The 23,704-nt window shown below is 48.5% G+C and overlaps 2 protein-coding genes and 1 non-coding gene across 5 annotated transcripts; 1 reads left to right on the top strand and 2 right to left on the bottom strand.

Annotated features, from left to right (window-relative positions):
* Window positions 1-88: 88 nt before the first annotated feature.
* Window positions 89-4,432, bottom strand: SERTAD1 (SERTA domain containing 1). The gene is made up of 2 exons (XM_007536714.3): window positions 4,268-4,432; window positions 89-1,160 (listed from the first exon to the last, which is right to left on the bottom strand). Exon 2 carries the CDS (start codon window positions 1,158-1,160, stop codon window positions 438-440), a length of 723 nt encoding a protein of 240 aa, XP_007536776.2. The 5' UTR covers window positions 4,268-4,432; the 3' UTR covers window positions 89-437.
* Window positions 4,433-15,526: 11,094 nt separating this feature from the next.
* On the top strand, window positions 15,527-15,633 carry LOC132537288 (U6 spliceosomal RNA). Its single transcript, XR_009548747.1, has one exon. It is a non-coding gene; the product is annotated as a U6 spliceosomal RNA (small nuclear RNA).
* Window positions 15,634-16,258: 625 nt separating this feature from the next.
* On the bottom strand, window positions 16,259-21,131 carry SERTAD3 (SERTA domain containing 3). 3 transcript variants are annotated; one of them, XM_007536715.3, is made up of 3 exons: window positions 20,704-21,131; window positions 17,896-17,981; window positions 16,259-17,484 (listed from the first exon to the last, which is right to left on the bottom strand). In XM_007536715.3, exons 1-3 carry the CDS (start codon window positions 20,714-20,716, stop codon window positions 16,879-16,881), a joined length of 705 nt encoding a protein of 234 aa, XP_007536777.3. In that variant the 5' UTR covers window positions 20,717-21,131; the 3' UTR covers window positions 16,259-16,878. The 3 variants fall into 3 exon arrangements, with proteins under 3 accessions (XP_007536777.3, XP_060041934.1, XP_016049595.1); XM_060185951.1 differs by having other exon boundaries at window positions 17,896-19,387; window positions 20,729-21,131; XM_016194109.2 differs by lacking the exon at window positions 17,896-17,981 and having other exon boundaries at window positions 20,729-21,127.
* Between the last annotated feature and the right edge of the window lie 2,573 nt (window positions 21,132-23,704).

Raw genomic sequence — 23,704 nt, 5'->3', positions numbered from 1 at the left:
CTTGGAGTTCGATGAATATTAGATGTGACTATCTCCCCCTCCACACACGTTTTAGCCCAGACACAAAGAAGCACATAGACAGCAAGACTTCCCAGAATGAGCTTTAATTTCAAAAACCTGGTTGGTGGTAGTATCGGTGGTGGTGGTAGTGGGGTCTCTTCCCACATCAGGGAAGGGATATATCCCAGATGCTGACCTCAGGGTCTGGTCCAATCTCATTCCAACCACCAGGCCCTGCCATTCTATCATGAGGGCAGATCCCAGATGCCCCTCCCACTCCTTCAGCCCCCTAGGAGGGAGGTAAAGTTGGCCAGGGCCAGATTCTCTCTCTCCAAAGCCCCTATCTACAAGACAGTGAGCTGGGTCCTTTCGGGGGAAGAGCTGGCCAGCCACCAGGCTCAGTTTGAGTGCCAGACAACCCCCCCAGCACTGAGGGGTCAGCGTCCCGGCCCAGGGGGCCGTTCCAGTGCCTGTGTGCCCACCAGCACGTCCATGAGGTAGTCTAGCTCAGCCTCGTCCAGCTCTGGAGCTTCCTCCTTGCTGGGCTCAGCTTCAGGGCTTGGTTTGAGGCTCTCCGAGGCTGGGGCCCAAAGTTCACTGTCATACATGGAGGTGTCAATGTCCTCAAACAGGCCCTCCAGCCCATCGTCCAGCAGGCAGCCAGCAGCGGGGCTTAGCAGGTCCAAGGCTCCCATGCCAGAGGAGGCTGCCCCCACAGGACGTCCAAGTGGCCCCTCATCTGCCAGGGGCTGGGGGGCCTGGCTCAGGCCCTCAATGTGACTGAGGTCCTCTAGGAGGCTAGCGATGGAGTCTGAAAGGCCGGTGTCTGAGCTGACTAGAGGGCTGTCAGCCACATCCGGGACTGCGGGTGGGCTGGGCATGGAGGGCAGGGCTGGGGCAGGCGCCATGGAAGCCTGGATGCGCCGAAGCGTGTTCACCACCAGCACCAGGTGCCGAAGGTCTGGCTCACTCTGCCGCAAGCTGTGGTGGAGCTTGAGTACCGAGAGGTCAAACAGGGAACTGGAAGCCACGACAGGTGGGGCCTCAGCGACTGAAGAGGGGTGGCCCGGATCTGCCCACCAAGTGTTGACTTCCAGGCCTTGCGTCTCCTCCTGCTGCTCCTCCTCCCGCTTGCGCTTCAGGCCTTTGCTCAGCATCATCTGTGAGGAGGGAGGAGTCGGTCAGGGAAAGGCAAAATTAAGCTCCAACCCAGGCTCTGATAACTGCTGTTTGTATGATTCCAGGCAATTTGCTTAACCTCTCTAAACCAAGGCATTCCTTTATAGACTTACTTACTTCCCGCAACAGGTGGGTACCATGGACTTGAACTTGAGTCCTTGCGCTACCACCTGCCCCCAAGGCATTCCATTAAAGATTTATTTATTTAGGGGAGCCAGGCAATGGCACACCTGGTCAAGCGGACACATTACAGTATGCAAAGACCCAGGTTCAAGCCCTTGGTCTCCACCCACAGGGGAAAAGCTTCATGTGTGGCGAAGCAGAGCTGCAGGTGACTATCTTTCCCCCTCTCTGTCTTCCCCATCTCTCTCCATTTCTCTCTGTCCTATCCAACAACAACAACGACAACAATAAAACAACAAGGGCAACAAAAGGGAATAAATACATTTAAAAAATAAATAAAATTATTTTTAAGAAGATTTATATATGAGAGATAACAAACCAGACCCATTACTCTGGCACATGTAATGCTGGGGATTGAACTCAGGACCTCATGCTTTAAAGCCCATTGCTTTCTCCACTATTCCACCTCTGGGGCCCAGATCCAGGCTTTCTTAAGGAAGTGTTTAAGATGTGAAGGACAATAACAGCTCCTTCACAGAATTGTCTTTATGGAGTATATGAGATAATATACAAACAAACAAACTTGAAATGGCACCTGGCACATAGTAAGTAATTACTTTTAAAAAAAGTTTGATTTATTACATATGAGAGTTTCACATGAAACAGGGAGAGAGACAATTTAGAGCACCACTGCAGTACACGCGTCACTGGGGGTTGAATTGGGAAGGAATCTCAGGCAGGGTAGTCCAGTGTTCTGTCAGCTGCATTACTTTCCCAGCCGCCATCGTACTGACTCTTATTAGTAAGCACTCTTATTTATTTATCCCCCCAGAGCACTGATCAGCTCTGTCTTATGGTGGTGTGGGAGATTGAACCTGGGACTTTGGAGCCTCAGGCACGAAAGTTTTTTGCATAAAAGATTTTATTGATTGATTGATGAGAAAGGTAGGAGAGAAAAAGAACCAGACATCTCTGCTATATTTGCTGCCGGGGACTGAACTCAAGACCTCATGCTTGAAAGGCTAATGCTTTATCCACTGCACCACCTCCCAGATCACACACACACACACTCTATTTTTTAAATTAATTAATTAATTAATTTTTTTAACCAGAACACTGCTTAGCTCTGGCTTATGGTGGTGGTACAGGGGGTTGAACCTGGGACTTTGGAGCCTCAGGCACAAGAGTCTCTTTGCATAACCTTTATGCTATCTCCACCACCCAGAAATCTTTTTTTTTTCCCTCCAGGGTTATCACCGGAGCTCAGTGCCCGCACAAATCTACTGCTCCTGGTGGCCATTTTTTCCTTTTTATTGGATTGGACAGAGAGAAATTGAGAGAGGAACAGGAGATAGAGAGGGAGAGAAAGACAGTTGCAGACCTGCTTCACCACTTGTGAAGTGTCACCCCTGCAAGTGAGGGGCCGGGGGTTCAGATGGGGATACTTGAGTGGGTCCTTGTGCTTCACACTATGTGCACCTAGCTGGGTATGCCCCTGCTTGCCCCCTCCCATAAACAGTCTTAAATAACAACTACTACTACTTCTCCACTGAATCATGTGAAATGTTCAATGGCCAATTACTTTTTGACCTTATGAAGGCAGTTACTTCACATAGTTTAAGGTAATCTTAGTGAATGTCGACCACGCACTAGACCATAAGTAAACAAATACAGGAATTGTACAGATAGCCCACTAGGAAAGTATTGAAAGGTTCCAGAGAGCAGTCAGGAAAGACTCCTGGAAAGAAGTGGCATTTGAACTGAGCCCTCAAATGGGAGGGCTCAACCTTGGAAAAAACAGGAGGAAAAGTATTCCAGAAAGAAAGAACAGTATAGATACATAAAATCGTGGGGGGGGGGGGTGGATGAGTCTGAGCTGAAATATCAGTGAGGTGTGAGTCCAGGTGGTAGTGGTGGCAGCGGTAGGGAGGATTTGATTAGACAGAAGCAGCAAGGAATCTGGACTTTGTGGGCAAGTCATTGAAGGGTTCTGAGTAGGGAGGAGGAGAGTGGTGTTGTAAATTGATTCGTTTTCTAGAAGATTCTCACCCACCCCCACACCTAAGTTACTTCAAGGAAGACAGAGCTGGAGAGTAGAGTGTGTCTGTGCTGGTTTATGATCCATTTGGAAGCTTCTGCATTCTATGGGTCCACCGACGGTGCTAACTGAGAGAATAAGGAGCTAGTAGTGGGCATGGAAAGAAATCAGTCGATTTGGGACTGATTTGCAGGACAGAGAGGACAGAGCTAGCGGGGGAAATCCTGATGCTCTCGGAGGGAACTCAGAGAAGTTTCAAAACCCACACTTATCAGGACTTGGGGAGGGAAGTGTCCTCTGGAGTTCTGGACACTTGATTATTTATTTATTTATTTATTTAGCCCAGCAACCTGCATAAGTCCTGTCTTCTGGTCCCTGCCCAGCAAGAGCTTAAGCTTAGTGCTCAAAACCGGATCCTAGCCGCCTTGGGTGAAGGCCCTAAACCAAAGGAATTCAATCACCCCCTCTCCCTTACTTTACCCCCGCCGGTCAAAGCGCCCCCTAGCGGTGCCAGGCCAGTGGGTTTCCCCCCACTCCGGGAACCCCGACCCCTTAGACCCCTGGGCTGTCTACACCGCCAGTGCCCTGGCAGTCATTCCTGCCAGCTGCCTGGGGCGCTAGGATCCCCAGTGGGCTGTTGTGCCCTGCCGGCCTCCTCTCCCTTCCGGAAGGCAGTGGAGGCGGCGGCGGGGGAGGCGGGTGAGTCACGCAGCCGGAGCCAGGGAGCCGGCGCCTCCGCCCCCCTCTCGGGCCGCGGCGTGATTCACCCGGCCCGGCCAGGGCGGGCGGCACGTAGAGGCCCGCGCGTTTCGCTCGGGGACAGTACCGGCGCGCACCTGCCGGACCGTGGGATCGAACTGACCAACTAAAGCACCGAGCCGCGGTCCCCCTGGGTCTCCCCAGACCCCCTTCCCATCATTTACATACCCGGCTTGCCAGCTGCCAATCAGAACGAAGAGAGAGCCAACCGCAGCCAATCAGGAAGCGGCGGTGGCAGCATCGCTTATTCGCAGACTCTCCCACAGCAACCTAAGCCTTGGATCGCAAGGCGCTGTTCTGACTTGGGAACACGACTCGGGGCTCCTGACTCCTCTTAGTTACCGCCCACTCCCGTGAAGTCACGCCCCCGAGCATTCATTGGTCCTTGATGGTGATGGGCGGGGTCCTCGGGGGACTGGCTCAGAGGGCGCGGAGGTTGCGCCCAGGGCGCATGCCTGTGAGGCTGCGTGTGGAGGGGCGGAAAGTGGGTTGTCTGCTTGCAGTGTGGCACCCCAGCGGAGAGAGATGGTTGCCCCTTTTTTTTTTTTCTTTTTTTACCAGAACACTGCTCAGCTCTGGCTTCTGGTGGTGCGAGGAGGGGAGCGGGGGAGGGGAGGGGGTTGAACCTGGGATTTTGGAGCCTCAGGCATGAGAGTCTCTTTGCATAACCATTATACCCCCGCCTGAGATGGTTGCCTCTTACACCCCACGTCCTCCGTGCACCTGCCAAATCTGGTAACTGAGCTTCTTACACACCCACCCCCAACCGGTCTGCAGTCTAGGCCAGATAGCCCTGAGTTCAGATGTTAACCCCTCACTGGATGTGTGAGCTTGGATAAATGCTCAGTTCCAAACCTCACAACATTAAATGGGGGGGGGGGTGTCTGGGAAGACAGCATAATGATAATGCAAATGAGTTTCATGCCTGAGACTCCTGATGACCCAGGTTCAGTCCCCAGCACTACCATAAGCCAGAGCTGAGCTGTGCTCTGGTTTAAAAAAAATGAATATGAATATAGGATAGATACTAGAGGATAGACTTTAATTTTTTTTTTACTTATTTATGGTAGATACAGAGGGAAATTGAGAGAGGAGGAGATAGAGACACCTGCAGCACTGTTTCACAACTTCTGAAGCTTCCCCCCATGCAGTTGGAGACCTGGGACTTGGGCCTGGTTTCTTAGCACTATATGTGCTTAGCCAAGTGTACCACTGTCCAGACCCTAATGATATAATTTTTAAAAATTGTATATTACAGAAAGAGACTGAGAGAGGAGCAGAGCACATTTTGGTATATGTGGTGCTAGGGATCGAACCCAGGACCCCACATTTAAAACTTTTATGGTCTGCCATTTAGCCACCTCCCCCATCTATGATTCTTTTCTTAAATATATTTTTTAGGGGCCGGGCGGTAGTGCAGCTGGTTAAGAGCAAATTGTGCAAAGCACAAGGACCCGCACAATAATTCCGGTTCAAGCCCCCAGCCTCCACCTCCAGGGGGTCGCTTCACAATCGGTGAAGCAGGTCTGCAGGTGACTTTCTATCCCCCCCTCTCCATTTCTCTATGTCCTATCCAACAACAATGGCAGCAGCAACAACAACAACAATAATAACAATGACAAACAAGGGTTGTTTATTATTTGTTGACTTTTCCAACAATCCAGTATTTCGCCTGTCTGGTGGCAGTGTCTTAAAAGGAGACTGAAGGGGGCTGGGCGGTAGCAAAGAGGGTTAAGCACACTCAGTGTGAAGCGCAAGGACTCATGCAAAGAGCCGGTTTGAACCCCCGGCTCCCCACCTGTAGGGTGGTTCGTAAGTAGTGAAGCAGGTCTGCAAGTGTCTTTCTCTCCCCCTCCTCTCTCAATTTCTCTCTGTCCTATCCAACAACAACAGCAGCAATTACAACATCAGTGGGAAAAAAATGGCCGCCAGGAGCAATGGATTGGTAGTGCAGGCACCAAGCCGCAGCGATAATCCTGGAGGCAAGAGAGAGAAAGAGAGGGAGAGAGAGAGAAAGAGAGGGAGAGAGAGAGAGGCAGAGGGAGAGAGAGACAGAGAGACTGGAAACAAGGTGATATGGCAGAGCTAACCAAAGGCAAGGGGGGCTGTATAAAGTCCCTGGAGTCTTTACCCCACCTTACTCCCCCCCCCCCATGTTCCAAAACCTACCAGATAGAGTTTGTACCTCTCTTTGGACATCAGTGAGGGCTCTAGAGATTCTCTATATTAATAAGAGGATGGCATGGAAAAATTCTTGAATCATTAAAGAAGCCAATATTGAAGCTAGACTTCAGTCCGAGCCTGGTTTTTGTCATAGCCGAGTGTTTGAGATGTCAGAGCTTTAGTGCCCGGTAGTAATTGTGGGTCTCCTTGTCAGCTGTCACAGGTTTGTTAGAAAGTGATAATACCAACAAGGGCAAAAAAGGGGAATAAATAAATAAATATTTTTTAAAAAAAGAAAGTGATAATACTTTGAAGTAAATCTTGGTTTTGCAGCAAAGAACGAGATGGAGATGGAGGAGGAGAAGAAGAAGCCCAAGTTATCGAAAGAGACTGTGAAATAGCCCATTTGGATAGGGCACTACTTTGCCATGTGTCATATCCAGATTGGAGCCCAGTTCACATTGTGCTGAAGGAAGCCTCACTGCTGCGATCTCTTTCACTCTCTCTCTGCAAAGAAAGAAAAGAAATAGAGAGATGAAAGAAAATAAAAGGGGGAGGGGTTGGGAGGTAGCGCACTTGATTGAGCGCAAATGTTAGTGGGCAAGGACCGGGATTCAAGCCCCAGGGTCCCCACCAGCAGAGGGAAAGCTTCACAGGTGGTGAAGCAGGGCTGTAGGTATCTCTCTCCCTCTCTAGTTTCCCCTCCACTCTCAATTTTTCGGTCTCTATTCAATAATGAAATAAACAAATAAAATATTTTTAAAAAGTTAAGTTTCTTGAATGTATAACTTGATGGTGCAGGTCTTACCTGCAGTGTGACCTGCGACATCATCTCCCAGCTCTGAGGGCTCAGGTGTACTCCTTCTGCCCTCTCCTATTTCACCTGCTCAGCTCTGGGCAGGGGGCCTAAGGCCAAGCTCAGCTGGGGCCACCCAATTGGAACTTGGGCTAAATTATTTCTGCCAGGAGACATTTCTGGTTAAAAAAAAAAAAGACGCAGGGCAACTAATAGAGGTTGAGGCCTGGGTAGTCATGCCTGTAGCCAGGGGCTTCCTGGAATGCCTCCCTGAGGAGGTGACTTTGGAAACCTAAAAGTATAGAAGTCAGGAATTCAAAGAGCTGGGGATGGGGGAAGGGAGAGGGGAGAGACGAGGCCGGGGGAAATGAAACCCGAGCGAGGCCACCAGGCGAGGTAGGCGGGAGGAGGAGCCTCCGCCAGCTGGGGAGAGAGGGCGGGGTCGAGGGGGAGCCGCCCGCCGCCCCACCCGCCCTCTGGGGAGCGAGGAGGCGCCCCACAGGCTCCAGGTACCCGGCGAGCCGGCCCGCGCAGGAGGGGGCGCGTCTGTGGGCGGGGCCTTATAAGGCCACGCCCATAGACCCGGCCACTCCCTTATCTCTGGATGAAGGCTGGTTGGGGGAAGGTGGACTTTGCCCTGGGGACACAGTTCCCTCTGCAGGGCCGCCCTTCCAGTTCTCCGGACAGTTCTACAACCTGGCAGTCAGGCAAGAGCTAAGCCTCTCGCTGTTTCAATTTGTCTGGAAATTAGGGGTTCCACTCAATGCAGGCCTCCAATGTGCCTGTTTATGAAAAGATGCTGGGGTAGGGGATTGGGTGGTGCTATATTTGGTTAATGGTACACATCACAACGTGCAAGGATCCAAGTTGTACACATCACAACGTGCAAGGATCCAAGTTCAAGCTTCCGGCCCCCTTCTGCCGGCGGAGAAGCTTTGCTACTGGTGAAGCAGTGTTGCTTTCTCTCTTCCCTTCTTTTTCTTCTTCTTCTTTTTTTTTTTTTGCCTCCATGGTTATTGTTGGGGCTTGGTGCCTGCACTACGAATCCACTGCTCCTGGAGACCATTTCTCCCTTTTTGTTGCCCTTGTTGTTACCCTTATTTTCGTTATTATTATTTTTTTTGCTCACAGCCATTTCCTGTGTGCAAGAAGGGGGAGGGGTGCTGTTTCTCTTTTTCTGTTATTATTGTTGTCATTGCTGCTGCTGCTGCTGTTGGATAGGACAGAGAGAAATCGAGAGAGGAGGGGAGACAGGGGGAGAGAAAGATAGACACCTGCAGACCTGATTCACCACTTGTGAAGTGACCTCCCTGTAGGTGGGGAGCCGGGGGATTGAACCAGGATCCTCACCCCGTCCTTGCGCTTTGTGCCACGTGCGCTTAACCCTTGACGCCACCTCTCTTCCCTTCTATCTCCCTTCTCCCTCTTAGTTTCTCTCTGTCCAATCAAAATAAATAGAGAGAGAGAGGAAGAGACCTGCAGCACTCCTTTCCTGAGGCTCTTCCTCTATAGGTGGAGAGAGAGGGATTGAACCTGGCTACTTATGCATGATAACATATGTGTTCAACCAGGTGTGCCACTGCTCAGTCCATAAATAAATGTCTTAAAAATACACTGAACTGGGCCAAGAGGTATCTCACTGGTTATGCAAAAAAGACACACACACACCCTCTTTTTACTAGAATAATTCTCATCTGTGGAAATAAATCAATTTTTACATCTGAGTTTTTTGTTCTTTTTTTTTTTTTTTCCAGAGCACTGTTCAGTTCTGGCTTGTGGTGGTGAACTGGGGACCTTTGGTGCCTCAGGCATGGAAGTCTGTTTCCTGTTTCCTTACTCTCTCCCCTCACCAAAACAAAACAACAACAACAAAAAAAAAAAAAAAAAAGGAAGAAAGAAAGAGAGGAAGAGAAAAAGAAATAAATTACTGGCATTGGTGGTTTGGGAGATGGTGCAATGGATAAAGCATTGGATTCTCAAGCATGAGGTCTGGAGTTCAATTCCCAGCAACACATGTACCAGAGTGATGTCTGGTTCTTTCTCTCTCTTTCTCTTCCTATCTTTCTCATTAATAAATAAGTAAAATATTTTTAAAAAATACATTAAACTTCACGGGCGGTGAAGCAGGTCTGCAGGTGTCTATCTTTCTCTCCCCTCTCTCTTCCCCTCCTCTCTCCATTTCTCTCTGTCCTACCCAACAACAAAGCAACGTCAACAATGGCAATAATAACCGCAAAGAGGCTGCAACAACTAGGGCAACAAAAAGGGGGAAAAGGGGCCTCCACGAGTGGTGGATTCATGGTGCAGGCACCGAGCCCAGCAATAACCCTGGAGGAAAAAAAAAATACATTAAACTTGGAGGAGCTACCCAATAATTGTACATTTGTGGGTTCACTCCAAAAGTAAAGAAAAAGTTTCCTCCCTTCTCTGTTCAACACCTCCCCCAAGCCTTCCTTTTTGTGTAGAGTAACAAGTTCTCCAGAAGGACTCTCACAAGACCTTGGCAATTTGTTCCCCTTGACTCTTTCACTTTATCTCCTAGTCCTCTCCAGCCAAACCAAGCCTTTTTTTTTTAATGTTTTATTTATTTATTAATGAGAAACATAGGAGGAGAGAGAAAGAGCCAGACATCACTCTGGTACATGTGCTGCCAGGGATTGAACTCAAGACCTCATGCTTGAGAATCCGATGCTTTATCCAAACCAAGCCTTCTTATGGTCCCTGAAAGCTCCAATGCTGCTCTGAACTATCAGACTCTCTGGGCCCAATCTTTACCTCCTGCAGGTCTATATTTAAATGCCAATTTGGCAGCCAGGCCAGGCCTCCTCCAGCCACCTAATCTATACAGCACAACCCCCTCTACCCCCACAGGCTCTCATTTGATTCCCCTACCTGACAGATGACATTTGCCTCACTTTGTGTATGTGTGTTTCAACCTGCTTCCTTGAGTCAAATGCTTTCTGAGAACAGGAAGTGAGTGCTTCATTCCTAATCCTTGAAGAAAGTCAGGCTCACGGTGGGCCCTTGATTCACTGGAGAAATGACCAAACCCTTGGTGAACACTGGCACTGCCCTGCTCCCTGTGACATACTGAGCACCAGAATACCTCAGTGAGGGAGGTCATACTCAGTTTGTTTGTTTGTTTATTTATTTATTTATGTATTGCCTCCAGGGTTATCACTGGGGCTTGGTGCCTGTACTACGCATCCACTGCTCCTAGAGGCTATTTTTCCCTTTTTGTTGCCCTTGTTATAGTTGTTATTGTTGTTGTTATTGTTATTAGATAGGACAGAGAGAAATCAGGAAAGGAGGGGAAGACAGAGAGAGGGAGAGACAGATATATATACCTGCACACCCCTTGTGAAACGACCCCCTGCAGGTGGGGAACCAAGATTTTATTTTTTTCTTTTTGCCTCCAGGGTTATTGCTGGGGCTCGGTGTCTGCACTACGAATCCACCATTCCTGGAGGCCATTTTTCCCATTTTGTACCCCTTGTTGTTGTGAACTGGGATTCTTATGACGGTCTGTGTGCTTTGCCCCATGTGTGCTTATCCTGCTGTGCTACTGCCCAGCCCCCTATTTATTTATTTATGTATTTATTTATGAAATACAGAGAGAAAGACACAGAGCAACACCAGAGCACTGCTTAGCTCTGGCTTCTAGTGGCGCTGGAGATTGAATATGGGACCTCAGAGCCTCAGGCAGAACCATTATGCTGTCTCCCCAGCCTTCTTACTCAGCTCTTGACATTGGTACCTAGTGTGTTTGAAAAACAGCAGAAAAAAAAACAGCAGTGTGAAGGAGTGTGGGGGAAGTGAGATCTGGTGGGGGGAGGAGAGTTGGTGGGGAGTTCAAGGCTTTTTTTTTTTTTAACCAGAAGTACTGTTCACCTCTGGTTTATGGTGGTATGGAGGCTTGAACCTGGGACTTCGGAGCCTTAGGCACAAAAGTCTCTTTCATAACCATTATGCTATCTACTCCCCCTTTTGGGCTGGACAATGGTGCACCCAGTTGAGCACACTCATTACCATGTGTTAGGATCCAGGTTTGAGCCCCTGCTTCCCACCTTCAAGGCAGACACTTCCTGAGTAGTGAAGCAGGTCTGCAGGTCTTTCTCTCTCTCACCACTCAGTCCCCTTTTAATTGCTCTTTGTCCTATCAAATAAAATAAAAAATTTAAAAATTAGCCACCAGGAGTGATGGGTTTTTAGTCCCAGTGACACCAAACCCCATCGATAACCCTGGTGGCAGTAAAAATAATATTTATCTACTTATTTTTGGATAGAGACAGAGAGAAATTGAGAGGGAAGAGGGAGACAGACGGGAAATAAGACAGCTGTAACACCATTTCACCACTCAAGTAGCTTCCCTCAACAAAAGCAGATCAGGGATCTGAACCCAGGTCCTTGCCCACTGCAATATGTGTAGTCAACCAGGTGCAGCACTGCTGGGCCCCAGGGGTGCTGAGTTTTTTGTTTGTTTATTTGTTTTCCTCATAGGGTTGGACTACTGGCTTCTGGTGAGAAGAGAGGCTTGAACCTGAAGCTCTGTCTGCCTCAGAGCTCATGTGCTGAGCCACTACACCAGGTCAGCACTCTGTGGGGAGTTCAGTTTTTCATCACCAACAACATGTACTTTTTTGAGCATCCACCTGTGCCAGTTGTAGTTCTAGGCACTGGGGGGGGGGGGGGGGCACAGCTACAAGTCCTCCTTCTCAGGATTTCCAGCAGACCTGAAGGCTGACCATATACAGGTAATAAATAATTTAGGGCCCCTGTGATACTTCACTCACTTGGCTTTTCTTTATTTAATAACTTTGTTACATTCGGTTTTCATTTCACTTTTTGCTCCTGAATATATATGTTAATTTGGAAAATGGGTAGGTAAAAATGCTAGTTATCTCAGTAAGGTTAAAAAGAAAAAAAAGTGGTCTGGGAGGTGGTGCAGTGGATAAAGCACTGGATTCTCAAGCATGAGGTCTTGAGTTCAATCCCTGGTGGCACATGTAACAGAGTGATATCTGGTTCTTTCTCTCTCTCCCCTATCTTTCTCATGAATAAATTTAAAAATTCTCAGAAGGCCCTGGGTTCAATCCCTCGCCCCATACATGCCAGGACAATTCTAGGGGCACTCTCTCTCATGGAATACAAATGGACAAGAAAAAAAAAGTGAACAGAAAAAAATGCAATAGGGTGAGACTGGGTGGTGGCATACCCAGTAGAGCACATGTTTTCATGCTAGAGGACCAGGGTTCAAATCCTGAATCCCCAACTATATGGGGAAGTTTTATGAATGGTGAAGTGTTGCAGGTGTCTGTCCTCTTTCCCTATATCTCATCCTCTAACAAAAACATTAGAAAAAGAAAAAATGAGGAATGAAAGAGACCAAGAATGATAGAATGATGCAGGCATTTAGCCCCAGCAATAACCCAGGTGACAATTAAAAACAAACAAAAAAAAGTGATGGGGTGGCCATAAGTGGGCGAATGCTGAGCTAAGTAGGAAGAAGAAAGATCTCTTTGAGTAGAGACCATTTGGCTAAGTGACCACTGGAAAGTGCAAAGGTCCTGGTGTGGGAATGAACTTAGGGTCAAGAGAGACAACTGTATCTGGAATTGAGTGAGCAAGGGGGGAGAGTAGGAAATTAAATTAGGAAAGTGTGGGAGTTGGGAGGTATCTCAGTAGGTTAAGCACATGTGGCGCAAAGAGCTAGGACCCTGTGTAAGGATATGAGCTGGCTCCCCACCTACAGGGGAATTGCTTCAAAATTGGTGAAGCAGGTCTGCAGGTGTCTGTCTTTCTCTCCCCCTCTTTGTCTTCCCCTCCTCTCTCCATTTCTCTCTGTCTTATCCAACAACGACAACAATAATAACTACAACAATAAAAAAACAAGGGCAACAAAAGGGAATAAATATTTTTTAAAAATAAATAAATTAGGAAAGTGTAGGGAGTTGGGTGGTGGTGTACCATTTAAGTGCTAGTATCTGCTCAAAGATCTGGTTTTGAGCCCCTGTTCCCCACCTGTGGAGGGGGATGCTTCACAAGTAGTGAAGCAGGTCTACACCTATCTGTCTTTCCCTATCTCTTGCTCCTCTCTCAATTTCTCTCTCTTTATATCCAGTAAAATGGAGGGGTGGAGGGGAATGGCCGCAAGGAGCAGTGGATTTGTAGTGCAGGCACTGAGCCCCAGCCTCAAAGAAAAAAAAAAGAAAGAAAGGGGGGCTGCACGGTAGCGCAGCGGGTTGGGCGCAAAGTGCAATGACCAGTGCAACGACCAGCATAAGGACCCTGGTTCTAGCCCTGGGCTCCCCACATGCAGAGGAGTCGCTTCACAGGCGGTGAAGTAGGTCTGCAGGTGTCTTTCTTTCCCCCTCTTCTTTTTTTAATATTTATTTATTTTCCCTTTTGTTGCCCTTGTTTTTTTATTGTTGTAGTTATTATTGTTGTTCTTGATGTCATTCTTGTTGGGTAGGACAGAGAGAAATGGAGAGAGTAGGGAAAGACAGAGAGGGGCAGAGAAAGACAAGACACCTGCAGACCTGCTTCACCGATTGTGAAGTGACCCCCCTGCAGGTGGGGAGCCGGGGGCTCGAACTGGGATCCTTGTGCTTTGCCCCACAAGCACTTAGGCCGCTGCGCCACCGCCCAACTCCCTCTTTCCCCCTCTCTATCTTCCTTTCCTCTCTCAATTTCTCTCTGTCCTATCCAACAACAACAACAATAATATTAACAACAACAACAATAGACAACAAGGGCAACGAAAGGAAAAAAATGGCTTCCAAGAGCAGTGGATTTGTAGTGCAGTCACTGAGCCCCAGCAATAACCCTGGAGGCAAAAAAAAAAAAAAAAAAGAGAAAAAGAAAAAAAGAAAAAAGAAAGAAAAGATAGTGTAGAGCAGGATTATCTGGTCTTAGCAAAAGTCCCCCCCCCCAAGAGAAATCATTCTGATTTAATTAGTTGGGAGATGTGCTCCAGTGGGCATTACATTGCAATTCTCCTGACCACCTTCCCCTCACCCCTACCCACCTATTAAGTTTGCCTAAGGGTCAGAAAGGTGGCTCAAAGGCAGAGCATTCCAGATTTGATCCCAGGGCCTGATCTGGCACTCTATTTTATTGCCACCAGGGTTACTGTAGCTGCCTTCATAATGAATCCACCACTCCCTGGGACCATTTTTCTTTTTTTGGATAGAGACAGAAACTGAGCAGGAAAGTGGGAGAGACACTTGCAGTATTGTTCCACTGCTCATGAAGATTCCTCCCTCCAGGTGGGGATGGAGGAGTGCTTGAACCGTGGTCTTTACACAGTAATATGTGCAGTTCATTGATTGCATCGCCATCTAGGCCCCTGGTATCTCTCTATTAAAAAACACAAATTATTGTGAAGTTATACCAGTTTTCAAGATAGATGCAATACTCCTTGGTTAGAATCTGGTGTGGAGTGGTCCGGGAAGTAGTACAGTGGATAAAGCACTGGATTGGAGCCAGCAGTGGCAGACCTAGTTGAGTGCACACACTACAGTGCACAAGAACCCAGGTTCAAGCCCCCAGTCCCCCACCTGCAGGGGGAAACTTCACAAGTAGTGAAGCAGGGCTGCAGGTGTCTCTCTTTTTCCCTATCTCCTTTCTTTTCAATTTCTGACTCTTTCCAACAAAAAAAGATAATAAAAATTATATATATATATATATATGTATATGAAGCAGAGTTGGGCAGTAGTACAGCGGGTTAAGCACACGTGGCGTGAAGTGCAAGGACCCTGGTTTGAGCCCCCAGCTCTCCACTTGCAGGGGAGTCACTTCACAGGTAGTGAAGCAGGTCTGCAGGTGTCTGTCTTTCTCTCCCCCTCTCTGTCTTCCCTTCCTCTCTCCATTTCTCTCTGTGCTAACAAGAATCTGGTCTGGAGCCAGAAAGCACCTGAAAATATCACTTTCTCTACCTAAGGACTATGCCCAGGGGTGGTTCCTCCTTTCCAGAAAAGTCCTTAATGCTAAGTGAACTTACCTGCTGTGTCTTCCATGGTCTTTTGCTTGTCCATCTTCCCTGACCTCCCTTCTCTCAAATGAGCAGTTAGGACCACAACTTTAGCCAGTTCTCTGCCTCTTTTTCCCTTTTAACCAGAGCACTGCTCAGCTCTGGCTGATGTGGCATTGGGAGGGATTGACCTGGGACCTTTGGTACCTCAAGCATGAAGTATTTTTGCATAAACACTATACTGTCCTGGTCTCTTGCTCCTAACCAACAACCTCCTCCTAAGATCAACTTAGAGCATCAGCAGTGTTTGGGGACCCTTACCTCTTTTCCTTTGGGTCTACATTTCTACAATTGAAATGTCCTAAAGAATCCTGTAGTTTGACAGGTAATAACTGAACTAAGTTTCTTCATTTTTTAAAAACAAACAACTTTTTTTTTTTATTGTTCATTTACTTATTGGATAGACAGCCAGAAAGAGGGAAGGTGGAGGTAGACAGTGCTTACTTCAGCAGCACATATACTATTAAAATTGTAATGATACAGAGATTAGCATGCCCCCTGCGGAAGGATATCATGCGGCTTCATGAAGCATTCCATATTTTTATGCTTAAACTGTATTAAAATTATTAAAAAAAAAAAAAAGGAGGGAGAGACACCTGAGCACTGCTTCACCACTTGCCAAACTTTCTCCTTGCAGATGGGGACCCAGGGCTCTAACCTGGGTCCTTGCATATTGTAACATGTGTTCTCAGCCAGGTATGCCAACACCCACCCCACCACCACCAACCCCTTTATTTGTGCTTCATACTATGAGTGCTTAACTGGGTGCGTCACCACCTGGCCTCCTTCATTTTTCTTCCAACAAGGTGGTTGGGGTATCTGAAACTCACCAGGAAGCAAAGGAACCTACCAGTGAAGAACAAGGCCTTGTAGGTAGAATGAATTTGAGGCTGAGCTGCTTGATTTAGTTAATCCTGCTCTGTGACCGCAAGCAAGTAACTTACCTTCTTTGTATCTCAGACTCTTCCTCTGTAAAATATAGTCATAGTATGTTTCCATAAACCTGAGGGCAAAAGCACTTTATCAAATAAGCTTGTGTAGAAAGTGCTCTCTGAATCCTCAGCAGCAGTCATTTTCAGTGATGTATCTGACAGGGAAGGGGTGGCAGTATCTAGGGGTTAATTTACCAGGTCCCTCCCACTGACACCTGGAGACTTTAGGCAACATGACCCTTTCCAAACTATTTTTATTTAAAAAAGAAATTACAAATGATCCAACAACAACAACAACAACAAAAAAAACCAACCAAAATAAAATACAGGACACCATAAAACCTGTCTTTTTTAAATAACGTGACTTGGAGCAGTTTGGTTTCCACCCTATTGCACGTGGTCCGGCCTGGCTATGAACAGGAGGCTACTGGGACTGGGGTCTTGCCAAAGAGGAGGGGTTCAGCCTGGGAGCGGGGAGGAGGCCAGCCCCTCCTACTGCCTGGAGGTAGAAGAGGGAGAGCCTAGGTTTCCATGGCAACAGGCAGCACATCCCTGCCATCCTTTTGACAGGCCCAGTTTTATCTTCCCTGAGGCCCCAGTGGTCACAAGGGGAAGCGGGAACTGGAGGGAAAGGCAGAAATGTGGAAGTGGGAAACTGGATTCCCACAAGAGTCTTGTTAAGGCATTCGGAACCGATAAATTAATTCAGGAAGACCCACCTTCACAGAAGGTTGTGGTAACCAGACACACACACATGCACAACAGTTTGTGGAACCCTGAAATGGGAGGAGGAAAGGGGGGCTGGAGTCACTGCTTAGAGAGACACCCCTCCCCTCCCCTGACTTCCATCAAAGTTTTAGGACCCTAGAATGATTTCCATGATGTGATCTAGTTCATTCCACTCCCAGGATCCTGGGGTGCAGAAGAGGTTGTGAGAGGGAGGCTCGGGTGCGGTCTGCACTGGCTCCTTCTCCACAGCTGAGGTGTCAATGTCTAGAAAGAAGTCGTCCAGACCTGAATCCCCCAGGTACCGGGAGCTCAGGGCTTCCAGGAAGACCGGATCAGGCTGGGGCAGCACTTCATTTGGGGGTGCTGGGGGAGCCACTGGATTCGGAGGGGGCTCCGTCTCATCCATGGAGGTGTCTAGCTCCCTGAGGATAGAGCCAATGGTGGTCGACAGAGAGAAGTCCTCCTCACCCAGGAAGAGGGGCTCGGGGGGCAGGACTGGCGCAGGAGTCAGGCAGAGCGCCGCCTGGAGCTGCTGGAGGGTGTTGTGGATGAGGACATGCCTCCGGAGGCTGGGGGCTCGGGGGCCCAGGCCCTGCTGGACTTTGTCTAGGGAGATTTGCAGCAGGGCTTGCTGGTAACTCCGCAGGCCTGAAGGGCTCCAGTCCCAATTCTCATCTTTCTCTTCCTCCTCCAAATCTGAGTGTTTCCTCTTTAAGCCCCCAACCATGATGCCCTGTGGAGAGAAGAGGGGCAAGTCAGATGTGGAAGAACCAGTTGCCCTCCCCATCATCTGCCTGTTGCTGGGTGACCTGTGCTAGTTTTCTCATTTACACAATAGAGGTCTTGTGAATCACACATGGCTAAGGAGGGAAAGCTTGACTTAGACATAGCTGGGTTTGAATCCCTTCAACAGTGAATTCACCAAAAGACTCCATTTTCTTTCCTTCCCCTCCTTCCTTTCACCAGAGCATTGCTCAGCTCAGGTTTATGATGGTGCAGAACTGAACCTGGGACTTTGGAGCCTCAGGCATGAGAGTCCCTTTGCATAACCATTATGCTATCTATCCCTGGCCCCTAAAATTACTTTCTATAATACCAATTTGTTCAAAAGTGTCAGATAAAGACAGGTGTGGAGTATAGAGACCTGGAACACAAGGAGGGAATCCTGGGTTTGAGTTCTGCCTCCGACACTGCTCAGCTGTGTGATCTCAGGAAGTGATGTAACATCACCTCTCTGGGCCTCAGTTTTCTCATCTGTAAAATGGGGAATGCAAACTTTTACCATCTGTTAAGATCTCATCTGTAATACACACAAGGGCCCTCTATTCAACAAATGATGAACACAAGGATTATTTTTTAATATCTCATTTATTTTATATTTTGATAGGAGAGAGAAAAAACCAGACATCACTGTGGTACGTGTGCTGCCGGGGATCGAACTCGGGATCTCATGCTTTAGAGTCCAATGTTTTATCCACTGCTACACCTCCCAGACCACAATATCTCACTTATTTTTAATGGAAGATCATACACACACACATTACTCAATTTGGGTTTATGGTGACAGAACTGGGAACAGAACTTGGGAGCTTAGTGCCTCAGGCATTAAAGTCTTTTGCATAAGATTATTTGGTCTCCCCAGTAACAGTTTTATTTCTTTTTCTTTCTATGTGATAGGGTAGAAAGTAATTAAGAGGGAAAGGGGCGACAGACAGACACCTGCAGCACTGCTTTACTACTTCTGAAGCTTCCCTGTGTAGGTGGGGATTTGGTTTTTTAAACAAGAGCGTAAATAATAGTTATCTGAAGAAACTCTTGTGCCTGAGGCTCCAAAGTCCCAGGTTCAATACCTTGCACCACCATGAGCCGGAGCAGCGTGGTGCTTTGAGGAAAAGGAAAAAAAAAGTCATTTTTCTCAAAATTTTTAAACTTGGGCTCCCCAACTCTAGATTTTAATCTCTCTTTTTAAAAACATTTATTTACTAATGAGAAAGATAGGAGAGAGAAAGAAGAACCAGACATCACTCTGGTACATGTGCCAGGGATTGAACTCAGAACCTCATGCTTGAGAGTCCAATGCTTTATCCACTGTGCCATCTCCCAGACCACTTCCTCAATGTTTTTATTTGAGCTATCTAGAGACCTCTTAGGTATCCTATTTACTGAGACTCTTCTATAGAAGAGGTTTTTTTTGTTTTGTTTTAACCACAGCAATGCTTTGCTCTGGCTTATGGTGGTGTGGGGATTGAACCCGTGACTTTGGAGTCTCAGGCATGAGAGTCTCTTTGCATAACCATTATGCTATACCCCCACCCCCATAAGTTTTTTTTTTTTTTTTTTACAATTTTATTTATGAAGAAGATACGCAGAGAGAGAGAGAGAAGGAACTAGACATCCCTCTGGTACATTGCTGCTGGGGACTGCGCACTCATGCTTTACAGTCCTGTGCTTTGGTGCCGGGTGGTGATGCACCTGGTTGGACACACAAGTTACAATGAGCCAAGGATCTGGGTTCAAGCCCCCAGGTCCCCTACGGGAGGGAAAGCTTCATAAGTGAGGCAGGGCTGCAGGTGTCTTTGTTGCTCTCTATTTCCTCTTCCTCTCAATTTCTGGCCGTCTCTATCAAATGAAAGACACTAAGGAAAAAAAAAATCTTGTGTTTTATCCACTGTGTAACCTCCTGTACCACATTTTAATATTATTTACTTGTTACGGATTATAAGATCACAATGTATAGTTTCGCACCACTGCCACTACAGTTGTATATCCCCACCCTCACGGAGAATATTTCACGCCCTCTTTCGAGCTAACTGGCAATGCTCCTAACAGCAGCAGTGAAGAGCCCGCCGCCTACAGATTACCCCAAAGCGCGCCCCACTGGCAAACTAGTTAGAACTAGACTCAAGACAAGCCCCGCCTACCGCAGCCCCATCCAACCAGATTGAGCTCTCTATAGGCCACGCCCCTAGCTCACGAGTCCTTCCTGCAGGCACGCCTCAATCTGGCTCAGGGCCTTCTGGGAAGTGTGGGCAAATAGCCTCCAGGCGCTGGCGCAGCTATTAAACCTGCACTACAATCTCCAGAGGGCTCCGCACGCTTAGGGACGACTTTCCCCACCCTCCCTCCGAGCATGCGCACAGGACCTAGGTACGGGTGGGGGAAGGGAACCTGGACATCCAGCTGCCGGGAGGCTGCCGAGCCCCGCCCTTCGCTGCCTCCGGGGCGGCGGGTCTGAGCTCCCCGCCCAGAACACCCCTCCCCCACCCTGACTGCGGCTCTAAATCTGCTTTCACCCAGTCCTGCGCACCGAAAAGCTTTTGCACTTTTATTTAAACTGCTCTTGGGATCAGAGGTTTCCTTCCCCCCAACACATCACTTAAAGACAAGTGCATTCTGATGCGCTCAGTCCGGAGGACAAGGCAGCTCAGTCGAGACCTTCCCTTCGTCAACCCCCGCCCTCCTACTCCCCTGTCTTCCAGACGGTTCTCCGCGTCACCTTCAAACTCCCCATCCCGCTTCAAAACCCGAACCGGGGGAAGGTTCTCCCGCACGCCAATTTTCCGCTACTCAACCAGGAAGACCAAGACTCCTCGTTCCTAGTTTCTCTCACATCTCCAAATGCCCGGGATTCTAGCCCCAACGACTCACATCTTTACCAGAAAACCAGAGCCCTGAACTCAAACTGCTCGGGAGATCCAAACTGTCGTCATCTCCAGATCCCCTGTCCCAAAAGTTTTTTTCCCGTTTCTCCAAACATCCCAAATTCCAGCTTCAAACTTTCTCCCCAGAAACTTCTCCTCCAGTCCAGGTTTCTCGAACTCACTCTTCGAGCCCCTCCAAGCTCCTAACATCAGCCTTACTCTGGGTCCCCTCATTCCCAACTCTCCAAACCCAGACCCCGCCTCCAAAATCTCGGGGGCGCGCCTCCGCTTTCCCCAACCCGAAGCAGAACCCAAGCAGGGCATCCACCCCCTCACCTCAGCTGCCAGGTTTGCAATCGCCTCTCGAAACGTCCACAGCGGTGCCACCTTTCCCGGCTGGGTTGGTACCTTGTTCGTCTACCCCGGGCCTCCTAATCTGGCTTCTGGCCCATGCAGCTCCGCCCCGGGGCCAAGGCGCGAGCTGCCATTGGCTGGAAACTTGCCCGCTGCGGGGCACGGATTGGCTGGGCGGAGCCACCGCTGGGTTGCCTGGAGACGCCCGCCCCGCCCTCCCCTCTTGGGCTCCTAGGACCATTTAAAGGATTCCGACTCGCTAAGGGGAGGATCCTCGTACTAGGGTGGAGGGTGGCCTTAAAATACTCCCTTCAACTCTGCTCGTCCTCGGTCCAAGGTTGTCAGCATTGATCTTTGCGACCTCATTATAACACTCTCTGTCGAGGAGCAGGACTAGCTAGCTACATCCTCCCCAGCTATATTTCCAGAAGGGCGGAGGCCGCACCCTTGGCGTTCCGGGGGCGGGCGCTGCGGAGAGGAGCTTGACACGGCGGAAGATCAGCCAATAGATCCCCTCGGCTTCGGTTGCCTGGGCGATCTTGGCCCCGCCCCTTCACAGCCCTCTGGACCTTTGCTCTGTATTCTCTAGTAGTCTGGGTCCTGCATCCTCCCGACGCCCCCTCCCTGCACTCAGGATAGTCCCTCCACTGCTGGAAAGTCATTCTCGGCTCCTTACTGTCCCGGGGACAAAGTCCAGGCTCCTTCCTTCCTGCCACAAAGCTCTTTGAGGGCCAGTGCACAATTTACTCCTTGAGGTTCTGCCTCTGTGCCTCACTTTCAGTTTCCCTAAAATGGTTTCAAGTTGCCTCCACCACCATGAACACAGTAATTTTGCCTGTTGTCTTTGCGTTAATTCCGTGTCAGGTGCCTCAGGAGTGAGTATTAAAAAAGGTTGCTGTCTTATCTATTTATTTGGGTGCCAGGGCATCAGACATTTGAAGCATACACTCTACCACTGAGCACACCCTGGATCTTTTAACTCTCTTTTTAAATTATTTAGTTTTTGGGCGGGGGAGATAGTATAATGATTATGTAAAAAAAAAAAAATGAACCTGAGGCCCTGAGGTCCCAGGTTCATTTCCCAGCACTACTGTAAGCCAGAGCTAAGCAGTGCTCTGGTAAAAATATTTATTTTTGGGCGGGGTAGATAGCATAATGGTTATGTAAAGAGACTCATGCCTGAGGCATGAAGTCTGAAGTCCCAGGTTCAATCCCCTGTACCACCATAAGCCAGCTGATCAGTGCTCTGGTTAATTTTTTTTTTTTTTTTAACTAGAGCACTACTCAGTTCTGTTTATGGTGGCGCTGGGGATTGAATCTGAGACCTTTCGGTGCAGCTGGTATGAAAGCCTTTCTGCACCACCATTAAGCTATCTCCCCAGCTCCTGACACTTTTTTAACTGGAGAAGTACTTCTTGACTTAAGGTGGTGATAGAGGCTGAACCTGGCACTTCAGTGCCTCCCGCATGAAAGTCTGCCGCAACCACTACGTTCTGTCTCTTGCTCAACCATTGTATTCTGTCCCTTTCACAGCTAGAAAAACACACACTCAGTTTCCAGGTTGCCTCACCGACGCTTCGGCGTGGGTTAGGGCCCACTCTAGGTTCCCGTGGCCTTCTGTTATTCCCCATCCTGGCCGCGATCCCTCCGCTGGTGCCTCCTTTCCCTGGGCTCGCGCTGTCACTGCCTGATAGGAAACTGAGCACGGCGACTGGCGACACCCAGCAGGGACCCGATGTTTCAGAGAAAAATATGGCAGTAGTCCAACAACGCCATGTCCTGCAGGCAGGAACCGGGAATGCCCCACCCCCACGCCAAGTCTGCACCGGGGGAGAGGGAGGTGATTTTCTCTGCTTTGCTCCAGGGAAGGGAGGTTTCAGATGCCTTAGACCAGTTGTTGCCGGTTTGAAATTGTCAGCCGCTTCTTTAGAGTGGAACTTGGAAGAGACTTTTTTTTCCCCTTGGGTTGGGGGTGTGTGAGGGGGAAGTAAGTGGAGAGGGTGTCCGGGGAAGCTGGACCCAGAGTGTGGGTCACTCAGGAAAAGGTATCTCTGGGGAACAAAAGCAAAGGACAGAGGATTCCTAAGAGGGACATCGGAAGGGGCAATTCCTGCCAAATTTGCTCCTCCTCTCGGTTTCCCATTGCGTGGAGACCTCACTATAAGCCCCCACCAAACACACAGGTTACAGTCCGGTGCTTCTCCTGGAGTCCCCCCCCCCCCCCCCACAAACACAGGTTTTCAGCCTTCACTCTATAGCTCCCTCCAAGCCATCTTCACCCAGTAACTAAGGAAAGCTCTAAAACAAACAAACAAACAAAAACACAATGGTTATGCAAGAAGACTCCCATGCCTGATGCACCAAAAGTTCCAGGTTCAGTCCTCAGTACCACCACTGGACATAGCTGAGCGGTGGTCTGGTAAAAACAATATAATATGAAACAAACCAAAACACAAATGTGTTTTGTGGGACCAGGGAGGTAGCTTACTTGCTAGAAGAAGAAGGGAGGTAGCTTACTTGGTAGAGTACCACATAAGGTAGAGAGGTGCTCTCTCTAGTCACCCTGTCATAAAAGAATTAAATCTTGAGGCTAGGTGGTGTCCCAACCTGTAAAGAGCGCATTTTACCATGCAGGAGGGCTGGGTTCAAGCTTCCAGAACTTACCTACAAGTGCTTCTCCTGTCTCTCACCTTCTATCATAAGGAAAGAAAAAAAAAAAAAAAGAAAGAAAGAAAGAAAGGAAAAGAAAACCAAGGAGGGCCAGAAGATAGTGTAATGGCTATGCAAAAGACTGATGTCTGAGGCTCTGAGGTCTCAGGAAAAGTCCCTAGTACCCAGGTCTTTCTCATCAAAATAGAATAAGATTAAAAAACAAACAAACTAGAAAAAGAAAACTCAAAAACAAAACCAACCAAACAAAAAAAACTGGGAACAGTGGATTGGTGGCACCAAACCCCA

Source organism: Erinaceus europaeus, chromosome 2, assembly GCF_950295315.1.
Source record: "Erinaceus europaeus chromosome 2, mEriEur2.1, whole genome shotgun sequence".
In the NCBI taxonomy this organism is placed as follows: domain Eukaryota; kingdom Metazoa; phylum Chordata; class Mammalia; order Eulipotyphla; family Erinaceidae; genus Erinaceus; species Erinaceus europaeus.
Note: the sequence above shows the minus strand (reverse complement) of the source record. Positions and strands in the feature narration are given on the sequence as shown.